The sequence below is a fragment of the Arvicanthis niloticus genome, chromosome 4 (genome assembly GCF_011762505.2).
Source record: "Arvicanthis niloticus isolate mArvNil1 chromosome 4, mArvNil1.pat.X, whole genome shotgun sequence".
In the NCBI taxonomy this organism is placed as follows: Eukaryota; Metazoa; Chordata; class Mammalia; order Rodentia; family Muridae; genus Arvicanthis; species Arvicanthis niloticus.
The window spans coordinates 96843041-96861297 of record NC_047661.1 but is presented as its reverse complement, the minus strand read 5'-3'; the positions used below and the strand labels follow the sequence as shown (position 1 = coordinate 96861297).

At 35.5% G+C, this 18257-nt stretch overlaps 1 protein-coding gene across 3 annotated transcripts in view; it reads right to left on the bottom strand.

Annotated features, from left to right (window-relative positions):
* The window catches only part of Dpyd (dihydropyrimidine dehydrogenase), an 831933-nt gene that overhangs the window by 405228 nt on the left and 408448 nt on the right, over nt 1-18257 (bottom strand). For all 3 annotated transcript variants that reach the window (XM_034501414.2, XM_076933188.1, XM_076933187.1), the window contains one exon: nt 14894-15109. In XM_034501414.2, the coding sequence (XP_034357305.1) occupies nt 14894-15109 (216 nt within the window). The remainder of the gene's footprint in view (nt 1-14893; nt 15110-18257) is intronic.

Sequence of the window (18257 nt, the reverse complement as noted above, 5' to 3'; positions counted from 1 at the left end):
TCCCCATGACCAGTTCAGTGGTTAGCTGTGATCATCTGCCTCTGTATATGTCAGGCTTTGGCAGAGCCTCTCAGGAGACAGCTATATCTGTCCTGTCAGCATGCACTTCCTGGCATGAACAACAGCATCTGCATTTGGCGACTTCACATGGAATTGATCCACAGGTGGGGCAGTCCCAAACAGCCACTCCTTCAATCTCTGCTCCACACTTTTCTCCATATTTGCTCTTGTGAGTATTTTGTTACTCCTTCTAAGAAGGACCAAAGCATCCACACTTCAGTTGTTGTTGTTGTTGGTTTTTTTATGTGCTTCATGTGGTCTGTGAGTTGTATCTTGGGTATTGCGAGCTTTTGAGTCTAATATCCAGTTATCAGTGAGTACATACTATGTGTGTTCTTTTGTGATTGGGTTACCTCACTCAGGATGATATTTTCTAGTTCCATCCATTTGCCAAAGAATTTCATGAATTCAATGTTTTTAACAGCTGAGTAGTACTCCACTGTGTAAATGCACCACATTTTCTGTATCTATTCTTCTGTTGAACAGAGGAATGTCACTTGGACATCTGGGTACTTTCCAGATTCTGGATATTATAAATAAAGCTGCTATGAACATAATGGAGCATGTGTCCTTGTTATATGTTGGAGCATCTTCTGGGTATATGCCCAGGAGTGGTATAGCTGTGTACTCAGGTAATGCTATGTCCAATTATCTGAGGAACCACCAGACTGATTTCCAGAGTGGTTGTATCAGCTTGCAATCCCAGCAACAATGGAGGAGTGTTCATCTTTCTCTACATCCTAGCCAGCATCTGCTGTCACCTGAGATTTTGATCTTAGCCATTCTGACTGAGGTAGAATCTCAGGGTTGTTTCAATTAGCATTTTCCTGATAACTAAGGATGATGAACATTTCTTTTGGTGCTTCTTGGCCATTTGAGTTTCCTCAATTGAAAATTCTTTCTGTAGCTCTGTACCACATTTTAATTGGGTTATTTGGCTGTCTGGAGTCTAATTTCTTGAGGGTTTTTTTTTTTTTTGTATGTATTGGATATTATTAGCTCTCTATCAGATATAGTATTGGTAAGGATCTTTTCCCAATCTGTTGGTTGCCATTTTGTCCTATTGACAGTGTCCTTTGCATTACAGAAGCTTTGCAATTTTATGAGGTCCCCTTTGTCAATTTTTGATCATAGCCATTGGTGTTCTCTTCAGGAACTTTCCCCCTGTGCCCAAGTATTTGAGGCTCTTCCCCACTTTATCTTCTGATAGTTTCAGTGTATCTGGTTTTATATGGAGGTCCTTGATCAACTTGGACTTGAGCTTTGTACAAGGAGATTAGAATAGATCAATTTGCATTATTCTACATGCTGACCTCCAGTTAAACCAGCACCATTTGTTGAAAATGCTGTCCTTCTTCCACTGAAGGGTTTTAGCTCCTTTGTCAAAGATTATGTGACCATAGGTGTGTGGGCTCACTTCTGGATCTTCAATTCTATTCCCCTGAACTTCCTGCCTGTCTCTGTACCAACACCATGCAGTTTTTATCACTATTGCTCCATACTACAGCTTGAGGCCAGAGATGGTGTTTCCCCCAGAAGTTATTTTATTGTTCAGAATAGTTTTCGCTATCCTGGGTTTTTTAATCCTCAATGAATTTACATATTGCTCTTTCTATCTCTATGAAGAATTGAGTTGGAATTTTTGAAGGGGGTTGCATTCAATCTGTAGATTGCTTTCGGGAAGATGGCCATTTTTACTATACTAATTCTGCCATTCCATGAGCATGGGAGATTTTTCTATCTTCCAAGGTCTTCTTCAAATGTCTTTCTTCGATGAATTGAATTTCTTATCATACAGATCTTTAACTTGCTTGGGTAGATTAACACCAAGGTATTTTATATTATTTGTGACTATTTTGAAGGGTTCACAAAAAAAAGAATATTAAAAGCAATATGAGAAAAAGGTCAAGTAGCATATAAAGACAGACCTATAAGAATTACACCAGACTTTTCACCAGAGACCATAAAAGCCAGAAGATCCTGAACAGATATCATAAAGACCCTAAGAGAACACAAATGCCAGCCCAGGCTACTATACCCAGCAAAACTCTCAATTACCATAGATGGAGAAACCAAGATATTCCATGACAAAAAGAAATTTCCACAATATCTTTCCACAATTTCAGCCCTACAAAGTATAATAGATGGAAAACTCCAATACAAGGAGTGAAACTACAACCTAGAAGAAGCAAGAAAGTAATATTCCAAGAAACCCAAAAGAAGTTAGCCACACAAACATAATTCCATCTCTAATAACAAAAATAACAGGAAGCAGCAATCACATTTCCTTTATATCTCTTAACATCAATAGACTCAATTCTCCAATAAAAAGACATAGATAAATGGACTGGATATATAAATAGGACCCAGTATTTTGCTGCATACAGGAAATGCGCTTCAGTGACAAACACAGATACTACCTCAAAATAAAAGGCTGGAAACCAATTTTCCAAGCAAATGGTCCCAAGAAACAAGCTGGAGTAACCATTCTAATATTGAATAAAATCAACTTTTAAGCAAAAGTTATCAAAAAAGATAAGAAAGGATACATCATACTCATCAAAGAAAAAAATCTACCAAGATGAACTCTCAATTCTGCATATCTATGTGCCAAATACAAGGTCATCCACATTCATAAAAAAATTTTTACTAAATCTCAAAGCACACATTGTACCTCACACAATAACAGTGGGAAATTTCAACACCCCATTCTCAGCAATGGACAGATCATGGAAACAGAAACTAGACAGAGACACAGTGAAACTAACAGAAGTCATAAACCAAATGGTTTTAACAGATGTGTATAGAACAATTCACCCTAAAAGAATATACCTTCTTCTCAGCACCTGATGCTACCTTCTCCAAAATAGACCATATTCTTGGTCACAAAACAGGCCTCGACAGATATATAAAAATTGAAATAATCCCATGCATCCTATCAGATCACCAAGGACTATTTGTCTTCAATAACAACAAAAACAATGGAAAGCCCACAAACACTTGGAAACTGAACAATGTTCTACTCCATGATAAGTTGGTCAAGGAGGAAATAAAGAAAGAAATTAAAGACTTTATAGAATTTAATAAAATTGAAGGCGCATAATACCAAAACTTATGGGACACAATGAAAGCAGTGCTAAGAGTAAATCTCATAGCTCTTAGTGCCTACAAAAAGAAACTGGAGAGAGCATACACTAGCAGCTTGACAGCACACCTGAAAGCTCTAGAACAAAAAGAAGCAAATACACCCAAGAGGAGTAGATTTCAGGAAATAATCAAACTAAGGGCTAAAACCAACCAAGTAGAAACAAAAAGAACTATACAAAGAATCAACAAAACCAGGGGCTGGTTCTTTGAGAAAATCAACAAGATATATAAACCCTTAGCCAGACTAATGAGAGGGCACAGAGACATTATCCAAATTAATAAAATTAGAACTGAAAAGGGAGATATAACAACAGAAATCAAGGAAATTCCAAACCATCAGATCCTACTACAAAAGCCTATACTCAACAAAACTGGAAAATCTGGATGAAATGGACAAGTTTTTAGGCAGATATCAGGTACCAAAGTTAAATCAGGATCAGATAAACCATCTATACAGTCCCATAACCCCTAAAGAAATAGCAGCAGTCATTAAAAGTCTCCCCACCTAAAAAAGTCCAGGATGAGATGGTTTTAGTTCACAATTACATCCATACTTAAACCACACAAAGACCCAACAATGAAAGAGAACTTCAGAGCAATCTCCCTTATGAATATCAATGTAAAAATACTCAATTAAATTCTTGCAAACTGAATCCAAGAACACATCAAAACAATCACCCACCATGACCAAGTAGGCTTTATCCCCAGAATCCCGGGATGGTTCAATATTCGGAAATCTATCAAGGTAATCCACTATATAAATAAACTCAAAGGAAAAAAAAAAACCCTACATGATCCATCTCACTAGATGCTGAGAAAGCATTTGACAAAATTCAACACCCCCTCATGTAAAAAGTCCTGGAAAGATTAGGAATTCAAGGCCCAACCTAAGCATAGTAAAAGTAACATACAGCAAAACCAGTAGCCAACATCAAACTAAATGGAGAGAAACTTGAACAATCCCATTAAAATTTGGGACTAGACAAGCCTGCCCATGCTCTCCCTGCCTATTCATTATAGTACTGGAAGTCCTAGCCAGAGCAATTAGACAACAAAAGGAGGTTAAAGGGATACAAATAGGAAAGGAACAAGTCAAAATATCACTATTTGCAGATGATATGATAGAATACTTTTCTGACTCAAAAACTTCCACCAGAGAACTCCTAAAACTGTTTTCCTTTTTACTGCCCTCTTCTGCTGTCCCTGTTGCTACCCCTGTGCTGCTGGTCCCAGCTGCTTTCAGATGCCTCATTTACAGTTGCACTTGCTGGATTGATGGTTTGCTATTGCTAGATCACTGGATATTCTAAGAAGATTGTACTTGCCCCCACATAGCTGACACACCTAATCAGCAGGAAGTAGCCTAAAGAGGTGCGTGACCCTTTCCTTTCTACCCTTCTTTTTCGCCTACCTCATGTTGGAGGAGTGGAACAGATTAGTGTGGAATAAGGGTTGGAAGGGTGGTTGATAGAAAAATCCAATTAAAAGCTAAACAAATGAGCAAACAAAACATAGCAATCTCCTCATGACTTTTCTTGTACTTATTGAATAATGTCTTGCTCAGTCATCATCAGAGAAGCTTCTGCCTGAGCAGATGGAAACAAATAGAGACTCACAGCCAGACATACAGAGAATGGTAATTTTGTGAACACTCAGCCTATAAAAAGAATGTGTGTCCATTAAATTCCTATACTTAAGCCTCAGGGAAACTGATGGAAGAGGAGTCAGAAAGAGTGTAAGAGCCAGAGGAGATGGGGGACACCAAGACGCTAAGGCCTTATAAATCAATAAGATAGACACACATATGAACTCACAGAAAAGGAAGTCAATGACATTTTGGAGGTTTCTGTCTCAAAATGTCACATCAGGACTTTACAAATATTTTTTAAGTGTGTGTATGTGTGTGTATGTGTGTGTGTGTGTATGTGTGTGTGTGTGTGTGTGTGTGTGTATGTGTGTATTATCCTATAAGTCTTTTGATATACATTATGGCTTTTGCTTTAGTGTTTTTATGAAACCCCTAATTGTTCAATTGAGTATGTGTTTATAACTATTTCATATTCCTTTTCTTGGGCTTTTTTAAATTTCTATTTGTTCCTTTCTTTTCCAATGTAATATATATATATATATATATATATATATATATATATATATATATGGTATATTGTTGTTTTCTAATGAGAGACAGAAAGTGGGTGGATCCAGAAGGAAGGAGAAGAGGTGGGGAGGAACTGGGAGGAGAATAGGGAGAAAAAACTGTAATCAGGATATATTATGTGAGGAAAAAAAAGCTATTTTCAAAAATAGGGAGAAATGCATTGAAGCAATTTGAATAACTTTAATAATGTACATAGTTAAAATGATCACTTTAACTATAATTAAAGGAGTTTTATTTAACATCATAAATATACTCATTAATTTATGTTTGCAAATATCTTAATTTATGTTTTCTGTTTAGAAAACAGAGCTCACAGAGCATGGCAGCCAATGGAGATTAAATGAGAACTCAGGGAAGGAGAAAGGCATATTTATTGGAGTATAACTTTCAATATTTAGCTTCAACATTCTACTTACACATGCAAGTGAGTATGTGTACAAGCACACAGAAATACATATTAACTGGGCGGAGAGAAGATAAAGATCCAGTTAATGAGTGGGAACATTGGGATCAACTCTCCAAGAGGACCAGCATGCATATATTGTAGCCTTTCATAAAGTCATTTTTTATCATGTTTAGGATGAGTCAGTTTTATGGGTTTTAGTAAAATGAATAAAAATAACAATTAAATCACCAAACCAGCTAATAATTAAGCAAATAGAACAAGAAATAATTTTGCTTTTCAGGTTGTACAGATTCTCCTATATGACTTTAGATTGAATTTGTTTAAGTAATTATTTCTCTGTGTGAGTACATAGCAAGAGAACAATATTGTAGAATAAATAAATATTAACCAAACACAAGACTTGAAACGGGAGCACCAGTGAACTAGTAGGCTGAACTATTGTTCATGATTGTATCAGAGACTTTCTTGATGATATAAAACAAGACAGATTAATGATGGTAAAATTAATCAGTTTAATGTTTTAAAAGAATTCAGCATATTTATTTCCAAAATGGTATCCCAAAATAAATTATGAAAGGAAATGAGACATTCTTTATTATAATGCAGAGAAACTTACATGGGCTCAAAAATATTACTTAATATATTCACAAAATCTTCAGGGCTTTTTTTTTTTTTTTTTTTTAAATCATTTATGGCTTTTTCAATGTTATTTTCCAGTTCTTTTCTAGTTGGTAGGTGATCCTAATTTGTCCAATCTGGCAAATGCAGGCATAACTTCATCTCAATTAAGATAATGTGGATCAAAGCAAGTGTTTTGAAATCCACACGGGAGAAAAGGAAACCTACAAGGTAAAAATCTGCAAACCTTATTATGGAAGGAAAACAGGACGATTTAGAAAGGAAAAGAAAAGGGTTATGGATAAGACATGAGGGTTGTCTGCAAGTCACTGAAGGGCTGTCAGATGGAATTGTGGTTCAAATTAGAATTCTGTGATTATTCATTCATTTAACAAGTGTGATCTGAGTCCTCCTTACCTGCCAGACAGTGTTCTTGGCGTTGGGCATGAAGTAGTAAGCAACAATGATAATATCTCTTTTCGTATGCAGCTGGCTGCAAGTAGCTAAACCAGAAAGTTTACAATTAGATGGTCAAGAGCCTGGCCATTTTATGTAATAGTGAATCCAGTGAAGGAAACCACCATTGTAGGTTTAGGCTGTGTTTAGGAAGATCAAAAAAAAAAAATTCCTTTGAGGAAGCAAACTATTCATCTGAAATGCAAATAAGAAGCAAGAACAAGTCAAATATAAGTGTGAGTGCAGAGCGTCCTGAGATAGAGCAACTGCCAAGGCGAATGCTCCAAGGATAGAAGAGAGGCTGCCTGTTAGAGATCAAGAAGGAAGACCAGGGAATCACGAAGGAAATAGATCAGAGAGATTGTGATCTCTTGAATGTGGAATCTCGGAAGCTATTAAAACAAAATATTTAATGTCTTGGGTGCATGAACTTTCCCTTAACTTTCTATTAGAGGTTTATTTTTTTTAGTAGAAACCTGAAAATGCATAGTTATTTGGTGCCTAGTATCAAGCAGTCTGTGAAATGACTGCAAGTGCATAGGTGTGAGCAATCAACATGTCTCAAGCCAAGCCCTTGTCACCCCCTCCAAATAGGCAAGAGAGGACCAGACACCTGGGTGCTATTTTTGAACCCCTGAATTCTGGGGTGAAGTTGAACAGGCAGCAATATCCTGAATGATACATAAATCAGACAAGTGCTGAGGTATCTAATTCTAAAGCAGGTGACATTAGCTTCGAGATTGGGAATCTTGCAAAATGAAGACTAGGGTGTTGATCAACATGACAAAATATACAAAAATCTTCCTACAGGATTAAAATGCAGAGAAGTGCTTTTTTTTTTTTAAAAAAAATTGGGAACTAGAAAAATGGAAATGTGAATTGTAGTTGGACAGGACAATCATTCCAAAGATAATTCAGCAGGGAAAGAACTGGATACATTTGTGATTCTACAGGTGTCTCTCCATAGAGTGCTGAAAGAGGCACTTGAGTGTTTCTGTCCAAATACAATAAGGAACTGTAAGACAGAGAAAAGCTTAAGAAGGACATATTTAATTTGCTAAACAAAACTTATGCAACTCAAAGACCCCAGAGGCAGCTCTATTAGAAAAAAAAGCTATTGTTTATAATTAGTTTCTCCCTGATAGAAGATTCTCAAGCACTTTATAGTAAAGACCATATCAGCAAGATGGTTTGTTAAGTTCTAGAAAGATTTAAGGCTGTCCCCATGAGAATCTCTCAAGTAGACAACAGAGTTCTAGAATACCCAAGAATGCAGAATTATGACAGCAAAGCATGCCCAAGAGAGATAGAAATCTGTTTCAGAAAAAAAATTCAGCAAATACAAAGAGTTTTATGGTGACAACATTACAAAGTTAGATGAAAGTGGACCATTTAGAATGAAGAGCGGAACAGTGGGAATTTGCTATCTATAGGCAGAAGATCATTGAAGATGATGCTTGGTTGCCAATAGTGCCTTTGGCTGTATATCTACAAGGAGGTAGTAGCTGACAAATTCTAGAATTGATATTTTCTTGGTGTAGCCCATTTATTTACTTCTCTTCTATTCAATTCATGGGCTATGACTATAAAGTTGTAATGTGGTCAAGAGATGATAGTACAACTAACAGTGTGCTTTAGATGTATTTGTTTTCAAAGACCTTTCAGCTTACGATCCTCTTGAAACATGGCCACCTTATGAGCCAGCACAAACTAGCATTAGTAGAAACACTAATGGGAAAGCCTAAGACATGAGAGGGTATGAAGACAGAAGATAGGCTTAGCCACCTCAGCAATTTTACTATCACCACTGGAGACTCCTGATACCTTAGTAAGAACATCTTGGCATCCATTAATGAAAGTCAAGTGTATTAATGATTTCCACAAGTACCACATGGAGTACAAAATGTGCATATGTATATAGCCCAATTTCCATCATACATGGTTATATGCAGATAGATAATTGTATTACAACTAGGTAAATAAATTTATTTAACTTAGAATATTACTTTATCTGAAAACAAAACTGTGTAGTTGATAGGGATATTAATGGAGTAAAGCACTGTCTACATATTATAAACACTCGGTATGTTATAGGAAATATGAGAATACATGAATAGTAATAATATCTATAGAAATAGCAAACTCCAATACAATCTACATGCCCAGATAGTACTGTAGAACATGATTAGTGATTAGAGAATTCCAGATTACAGTTCTTTCTTGTCTTTCTGTATAGCATTCCAATTAAGGAATTTATTTATTATGAAATAAATATTATATATTTTCACTTAATAATTCTGGGTCTACAGAGTCCTCACCAGTTAAGAATGCCTATGACTTTTCCAGAGAACCCAAGTTCAGTTTTTTAGCACCAACTTCAGGTGACTTTTAACAACTTGAATAATTCCAGCTCTGGTATATTCTAACTCTGTGAGCATCTATACATCTATACTAACAAAGACAGATAAACACACACATACATACAGAAAAACACACAATTAAATCATAATAAAAATTATTTAAAAAACAACAACTTTGTTTTACAGAGTTATACAAATTTACTTCATGTTGTCTCACAGTGCAGATGTATCTAAAAAGCATGGGCTGGATTTATGATATGGCTGAATTAGAATCAATAAAATAGATAGGTTTCTGAAATAGATCTTTATGTAGCTACAGTGGGCTGCTTTGACTTTAAGATCTATGATAATTTTATTACTAAAAAATTAAAGTTTATGGGGGTGATGTCTTGGCTGTCAAAAGACTAAGAAGCTAAACTGGATTCTCATCTCCCAGTAAAAACATTAAATTAAAAATTAAAGACATAATGTATTTAAATCCCAGATCTGGGGATGTGGAAACAAAAATATCTCTGGAACTTGCTGGTTAATCAGTCTACATAAAATATACACTCCAGATTCAGTGAGAGACTTTGCTTCAAAACTTTATGTGGAGAAGTAACTGAAGGAATCACATCAGATGTCAACCTCTGGTTTCTTCATTCATATATATGCACATGTGTGTGACACAGAGACACAGAGTCATACACACAGACACACACATACACACACATACACACACACACACATTCACACACTGAGTAATGTTTCCTCTATCAGAATTACTAACACTGATTATGAATGCAGTATTACTGTATTACTAATTTTGAATAGAGATGCAGAATTACTAATATAAATACTAATTATATAATGATCTTACATAGTCAGACCAGGTTATTTTTATGCATTTTCTTAATACTATGTGATTTCTATTCTGTCTTCCCAATAACCCTCTTCGTTTCAAGGCTTCAGTAATTTCATTCTTAAAACATCATCTGTGCTTGCAGAAATTCCATTGATGTTTTCAGTTTCAGACAGGTATAGAAAAAACAAAACAGGAGATGAGAAATTTTAAATTGGCTTTTTATCCTGTGATTGAGATCAATACTTAGAACAGTCAATTGCTTTATGTGTTAACTATCTGTTTAAATGGCTGAGAGAAACAGCTCAATATGCTGGTGGCAAATAATCTATTTATTCATTTGTGTCGGGTGTCTGTGAAAAGTTTACTAAACTCTTCCTCAAAATTGTGATATATGGTAAGTGTGTATTTTACCCAAATATCTACAATCCATAATGTGATTGCACAGAAATAATGAGGAACCTTACGTTTTTCAGGTTTTAAGGTTGAGAGATAATACATTATGAATTTTCCAATTTATTTGGCAATCTGACACTTATTAAAACAGGATATACTAATGCAAAAATGTATTACTAAAAACTCAACCAGATGCTCAATATATAGGTACACGTTTGCAGTATAAAATATGCATCTCTATGATAAGACAGATTTACAGAGACATTTGACATAAATAAACGTTATTTATCTGTTTCTTATTCATAATGTGAGCCCAGGTCAAGGGTTATTTTACGTGATGCCCATCGCTCTTTTTACTATTTCCTATAAACAAAGCACTTCTCCATTTCATCATGATAATTTAGCTTTAATCAAGCTTGACAGGTTGGTTTCTCTTCCATCTTTTTCATTTTTTAAATTAAAACTTATATTTATGGAGAGAGTGATTCATACACTTGTTTTAAATATCACTTGTCATTCTTGTAAAACATGGTATCTCAAAGAAAGCAATCTAGTTATTTTGGGACACTTGCTCTTATGAAGATTGATTTGGGGAAGGAAGAAGAGTTAGCAAAAGCCATCTTTGATGTTATTTAACACAAGAGCAAACACAGATCTTTTTATATTTGGCATTAAAAGTCTGATCATTTGCCTCCCTAAAGAAAGTACACCCAGCTTTTATACAGACAGCACAGTGAAGAATAATAATATTTCTGTTTACTGAGATATCAGCTGGCATTTCCCTACAAGTCAATGGCCTATTGCTGCTACAGCGTATTAGACCTCAATGTGGCATCTACAAATGTCAAAAGTATAAAAAAATATAGTTTGAAAATCAAAAGCAGCCTTCAACACTCTCCCTAAAAAATAAAACAAAGCAGAGGGGAGGGACAACGTTGAGCTAAATGTATTTGCTGCAGGAATCAGGGCAATATTCAGCTGTCAATCTAGAAAAACAAGGGAGCCACACTGGCATAGCACTGGATAATGAAACTTCCAGCAGATGTTCAGGCAGGGCTCTAATTCTGACTGAACTCCCTTGGTGAGCATTTAATTTCTTTATCATATGCAGGCTCGGCAAATTGTACTTCATCAAAGATGTGTTGTGAAATATTAATATTTCATATGATAACAAAACTCCACAGACTAGCCTTTGTCATATTATGAGCATCCAAATTTCAAATGTCAAGATTCTGAATTATAATAAGTTTTAAACAGATCCTTGAATTGGCATAATAAATTATAATAAGGCCAATCTAAATTGGTCTGATGTAATGTCACACACAATGTATACTATAGGTGTTATTTTAATACCTGTCTTTAGAAAAGGTTGTGTGTGGAAAAAAATGAGAGTTCACAAGTTGTAAACGAACACATTTCATCCAAAAGAAAGTACAAGCTCTCATAAGATGTAATTATATATTTACAACGGGCTTTATCAGGAATTAAAAACTATGTAAGAACAAACTAGTTGTCTAGGACTTGGAGTGTTCTATAAGCTGATGAATAAGAAGGATCTTGAAGGATCTTTTTTTTTTGACACACCATTACTCATGTGCAAGATGGCATTGTGAATTTTGCAATTATAATTTGCACAGATAAGCCTAAAATAGTCTTTGCACCCTAGTTTTGTACCCACTATCCAAATAAACCTAGTGGTGTCATCATTATGTTTTATGTGCCAGATTTTTAAAAAATTATATTTGTTCATATCTTCCATTTTGATATGTAGCACAGACATCTGAATGGATGGACTATATCCAGATTGGAAGTTTAGAAGGAAGTTAGTTTCTAAACCTGTTTCTGCAGGTGATCTTAATAAATGAAGCAGTTTCCATGTGCCTGAATGACATGGGGTCATGAAGGAATGCACATCAGCAACAGAGGAAACAGGGCTGTCTCTGATGACTCAGAATTCAATTTTGGGAAGCCAGCAGCAAGTCCAAGCCACCCAGCTTCCTCAACCATTAATTCGTCACTTACACCTAATTAAATATCTATTACATGTATGTATTTTACATAGCACAACTAATAGATCACCAAATGCTCTAGAGACGTCTGAAACCAACAAATTAAACATTGTGTTACAGCCCCCCTAATTCTTAAAGGATGAAGACAAATAACGACAAATATACTATTAATATTCTACAAGAATGGACCCATCTCATCCATAATATTTTAAAATCTGAATCTAGACTATTCAGTTTAATTTAATATTTTGTTTAGTAAGAGGTTTTTAAATTTTTTTTTAGTAAGAGATTTTCTTGATGTTCACATATGCTTTTCTGTTTAAGTATGACAATCCATAAGAAATATTTTTTTCCTTGCTCTGATTTTTCTAACTCCTGAAGTTTTCTGGATTCCTGGGCCACGTTTACCCAACCTCTTATAAAACTCTCAGTCTAAGACAGCTGTAATACATGAAGGATAATAATGTCAGCTATCGATCCCAGTAAAGGAAAAAAATTGGGAGAAAAAATGACCTTAATAGTGTGTGTTTGTTCTTTGTTATTTCCTTTGCCCAAGGATAAGACTGATTTAAATAATGATACTCTCTTTAGCCACTAATTCCACACATTCTTATACATTAGTTATTGCTAAGTACAACTTAGTGCTAATCACATTGATGAGGCTTGTCCTCCAAAACCTTTTCAATCTATGAAAGATGAAATGCTAAACTAGACTCCTAACTTACCACCATGTAAGGTGTCTTTCTTTTATCCCACAAACTGCCCAACTTTGGAAGTGTGCATTTAGAAGCTTAATGTGTTTAACGTTATCTGAAATGTACTTGATTGCTTGTGTGTGAGTGTGTATGCATCTTATTGTGAGTGCATGCCCTTGACATAGTGTTCATGTGGCAGAGAGAGGAAATGTTTTAGGAGTCAATTTTACTATCTCAGTTCTAGGAACCCAACCTGAGTCACCAGCCTTTGATGCAAGAGCCTTTGCTGAGCAAGTGGTTGGCAGTGTTTTTTTTTTTCATTTTTAATCTTCCATTTCTTAAGTATATAGCACTCTTTGTAAAAGCATAAAACCATACTGTCACAAGGAATTCTATTGGGGGTATATTTTATTAATATAATATATATTATTATGCCCAACAAAAAATACAGTGAGAAAGTCTGTAAAATACATAGTGCATAACAGGATTTTATGCAAACTAACTAAATCTATTGTTTTCCTAGCTTTGAGTTGAAACATATGTTCTAATTTACACACATACTCAAGTCACCAAATAATAATGTCAAAACAAAGAATTAAAAATAGAAACTCATATTATCAGTCAACACCCCATGGGATATATATATATATATATATATATATATATATATATATATATATATGAAATAAAATGAATATGCCAACAGTCTATATTCAATGTTAATTGATTGATACACTATTCATAATAGCACAAAATGGAAACTTCTTTACTGTTCATCAAGTGATGCACAGATTAAGAAAATACAGTACTGATGTGCAACAGGGTACATTTTAGCTATCCACATTGAATCCTGAATTATTAAGTTAAGTGAAATAAATCAGTCACAGGGAAGACTTGTAGCACATGGTTTCACTTACTCATCTATTAGAAGCTTAAAGAGAAAGAGTGGAAGGTTAAAGTCAAATAGTTAAGGTCTGGGGTAGTAGGAAGAGAGAGTAGTAAGGGAAAATGGATCAGTCAGATTAAAATTAGGTAGAAAGCAATTCTAGGAAGCTACCACACAAAATCATGACTATAAATATCAATAATGTACTTTGCATTTCAAAGAGGTGGATGAAAGGAGTTTTAAAGCTCTCTTCAGAAGGGAGTAAAACATATTTAAGACAGGAATGTTTAATGTTACATAAAACACTACATGACATATATAAGTAGCCAAACATCATATGTCATCCTTCTAATATAAACACAGTAAATTCAATTCAATTAAAACGGGGATTAGTGACTGTTCAATCACTACTATACTGTCTTGGGATTGTTTGTTTGTCTATAGGTTTTTGAGACAGCTCTCATGTAGCCCAGACTGATAGCCAAGGTTGATAGCCAATGGAGCATCCTGCCTCCATTCCCTTAGTAGCAGGATTACAGGAATGTCCCACCATACTTGTTCTATGTGGTGCTGGAGAATGAAATTTGATCTTTGTGCCTTGCAGGAAAGGATTTTACCAACCACGCTATATCCTCAGCCAAAATATAGTTCTGACAATTCTAAGACAATACAAGATGAGAATATAGTTCACACTGCTCTATGTGAAGGACAGACAGAATCAAAGAGATTTAAACTCCAATGTTTTCAGCTCCTTTAGTAATTAGCATAGCTGATGTTAAAGGCTTTCCATCATGTCATATTTATCTTTTATTGAAAATGAATGCTACACATTTGCATATAACTTCAAACATGTTTTCTTACCTTATCAAGAGAGAAAGTTTTGGTCAAAGCAAAACCCCATCCAGCTTCAAAGGCCCTTCGAATCATTGGTGCGCTAGTGGCTGGTGTTGCACTGGCAAGGCCAAAGGGATTGGGAAACCTCAACCCTGCCATTTCCACGCTGATGTCCACTAGGTCAACAGGAGTATAAAACAGGGGCAGTGTAGGCTGGGAAGGCACTGACTTTCCATATTGTGCCTGCAAGAAAGAAGTTAGCAATAACTGTTCTTGTAGCATACTTGAACTGGCATATAATCTTTCCCCAAATCTTCTCATAGCATGCAAATGAATACAGACTCTATTAGTCTATCTCCCTAAGGGAAAACTGCCCAGAATTCAGAACTCAGTGGTCCAATATTATACATAATTGTTATTTTTGAAGTTAAATGATATTATAGAGAAACAGAATGAAAATCAATTAAACAAACAAAACACTCTTATTTAAAACAAACTGAAATTCAAATACAAACAGAATCATATTTGAATTTGTCTTTCTGGTTCCATTAACCTATCTTCTTTGAAGTTAATTTATGAAAATGTCTTATTGCTGAGATATGGTCAGTGTAAGTCAGTAGGCCCAAATTCCATTTCCCAGTAATCTTATTGCTCTGGATGTGGCTCCAAGAAGGTCCCTTAACTTCCACTTGTCTCTTCTCCTCTGTAGCTTTCAGTCCAACAGTGGAACTGCTGGCTCTCTCATTTCCTCCCTCAGAAGGATATTGAAGAATGATGAAAGTAGGCCATGGGGAGACTTCTATTTGCAAAAGAAATAAGACACTTGGATTGGAGGAGTTTGCTTTTTCAGAAACTTAAAAGATACCAGTTTACACTAGAAACATCAGTTGGGATTTAGAAATGCACATAGCCTTTGTTTAGTGGCCATGGTGACCAGGCTAGTATTATATTTTAATAAAAACACTGAGGTACCTGGCTCACTAAAGGATAGAATATGCATGCCTAGTGTCCTCTCCTCTTTTCCTCTCCTCTCTCTGTACTCTCTTTCCTTCCTCATTCTCATGCTCTTCTGTTCCATTCTCATCCCTTTCTGTTTATCTATGAAAGACAAATACTTGAAACATACAAAAAATGATGAATATTCTCAGCCAAAGTACTTATTGAATGGACACAAGGCTACTTAATTCAAAAGTAGAACTCAGTTCTCTTGTGAATCATCACTCAAAAGAAAAGTTATTTGAGCAGAACCTTAATTTTATAGGCATGTGTCTTGTGTAGATAAAGATTGCCATGACTTGCATAGAAATCATTTTCAGTCCTCTACTGAAAGCAGAGCAAAGCTCTCTTAATATGCAAAAAGGCATCAAACTTGCCAGTTGAAAGGCTATTGTGTTTCTGGTTTTGCAAAAAGGGAGCCCGATGAAGATGAAGGCTAGGCTTTAGCTATGGACACTCCACGAGAAAACTCTGGTTTAAATGGATCCCTGTCTCTCTACCTCCTATCCTCTTTTCCTCCCTCCCTGATCAAATTCAAATTCACTACATCTAACTACATCCTTCTCCTCATGAGGCACATTTTTGGGAAGTTTCATTGTACTCGGCTCTTGTCTTCACATTGAATTGAAATACTGTTTAACATGTAAAGAGTGCTGATGCATGCAGTAGGAAGGTAGTATACAGTTGCAAGTGCATGTTGGGGCAGGGATCAGATAGATGGTTGGGCAAAAATTACCTTTGGTATTGGCAGCATTTTAACTCCATTTGACCATAGTTTGAAAGGAATCAAGTTTGTATTAGGTTAGAGTAAGGGAGATGTTTCAACATGAGAGATGAGATAAGTAAACAGTAGGAAAAATCAGAAGCACTGTCCTTATATGCACATGCACAGGCACAACACTGGGCATTGTGAATGATGTTCACAGTAAGAGTACAGACGTCTCTTTATACCTCTGACATGAAATGAATGACAGTTTTCTTCTGTCTATAGCTGGGCACTGAAATATCCGATCTCTTCAATGCTGCAGATAACTGCAGCTTATATATGAAAACTATAGTGAACAAGTAAGGTGTAAACATACACATATTGACAAAGGTCTTTCAAATGAGAGTCAGGTTACATATCTGACAGTATGTATAAGAGTGTTGTGTGTGTGCATGTGTGCATTTGTGTGTGCACATACAAAGTTGCATTTGCTTTGTCTTTCTGGCCCATGGCATAAATCTTCCCTTCGCTGCACTTCTTTTCCTGTACTAGATAGAAGCCTTATTCTTCTGTGTCTGGCTCTGTGGAATGAATCTCAAATTTCTGCTCTTACCAAAGGACCAATACCTCCAAATCTTACTCTCATCCCCAAACCGAGATTTCCAAGAGGTTTCAGCACCTTTGGCTGCTGATGTGCTGGGTACCCTCATACCAAACAGCTTTAAATTGGACCTTATTGTGTTCTTTTCTAAAACACGCAGTATCCAGATTTTCAATTTCAGACAATACTATTTTCTCAGTCACCCAGTAGTGTTAGCAAATAACAGATATGATAGAGATGTTGAATAGCAGGGATTATTAGTTCCCTGCAATTTCCACTTCAGAAAGGCATTATATGTCAGAATCAGAAATGACACAGAAGCAATGAGTGCATTGACTGAAACAATGTTTACTATGTATTAACTGGGAAAAATAGTATGATAACACTATACCTAAATGAGGGAAATTTCACTTGTGTGTATATGCATCCAAAAGAACATATGATGTGTATGCATCTGTCTCCCATTCTTCACATCACTGGGCCATTTTGTTTGTTTTTTTTATTATTTTTATACTTTTCTTTTTAAATCTTTATATTTTTAATTAACAGTAGTCATTACATTTCATTTTAGTACATGAAGCAAACAGATATTAAGGTGTTTTACAACAATTATTTACAGTTTTACTCTAGGTTGGCAACTTATAATCTGTGTATTTAGTTGGCTTCAGGGTGATCCTATGATAAATGGATGTGAAATGATATAATAAGGCATGTTAAGTTGTCCATCTTCTCACATTACTAACATCATCTGCAGTAAGAACATTTGAAATTCACTCTCAATGATTCCAAAATTCTCAGTATTCTCTTCTCACCCATATTGACCACTTCTTCAAAAACATCCAGAAAGTATGTTTTTGCTTGTCTAAGACTCTGATTTCAGACCTGTAAAGTAATTTGGGTCAGCCACACGGCTTCTCTGGCAATGGATCACAATCAAATGACTTCTAGGTCCGTGTGATCTGACTGGAATGGCACAACTTTAATCCCCCTGGCTGCAATATAGTACACACCTTTAATCCAAAACAATGAAGGTGAATTTAGTTTGTAGAAAGAAGTAGCCACATTTGAAAATAATGTCCAATTGAGGG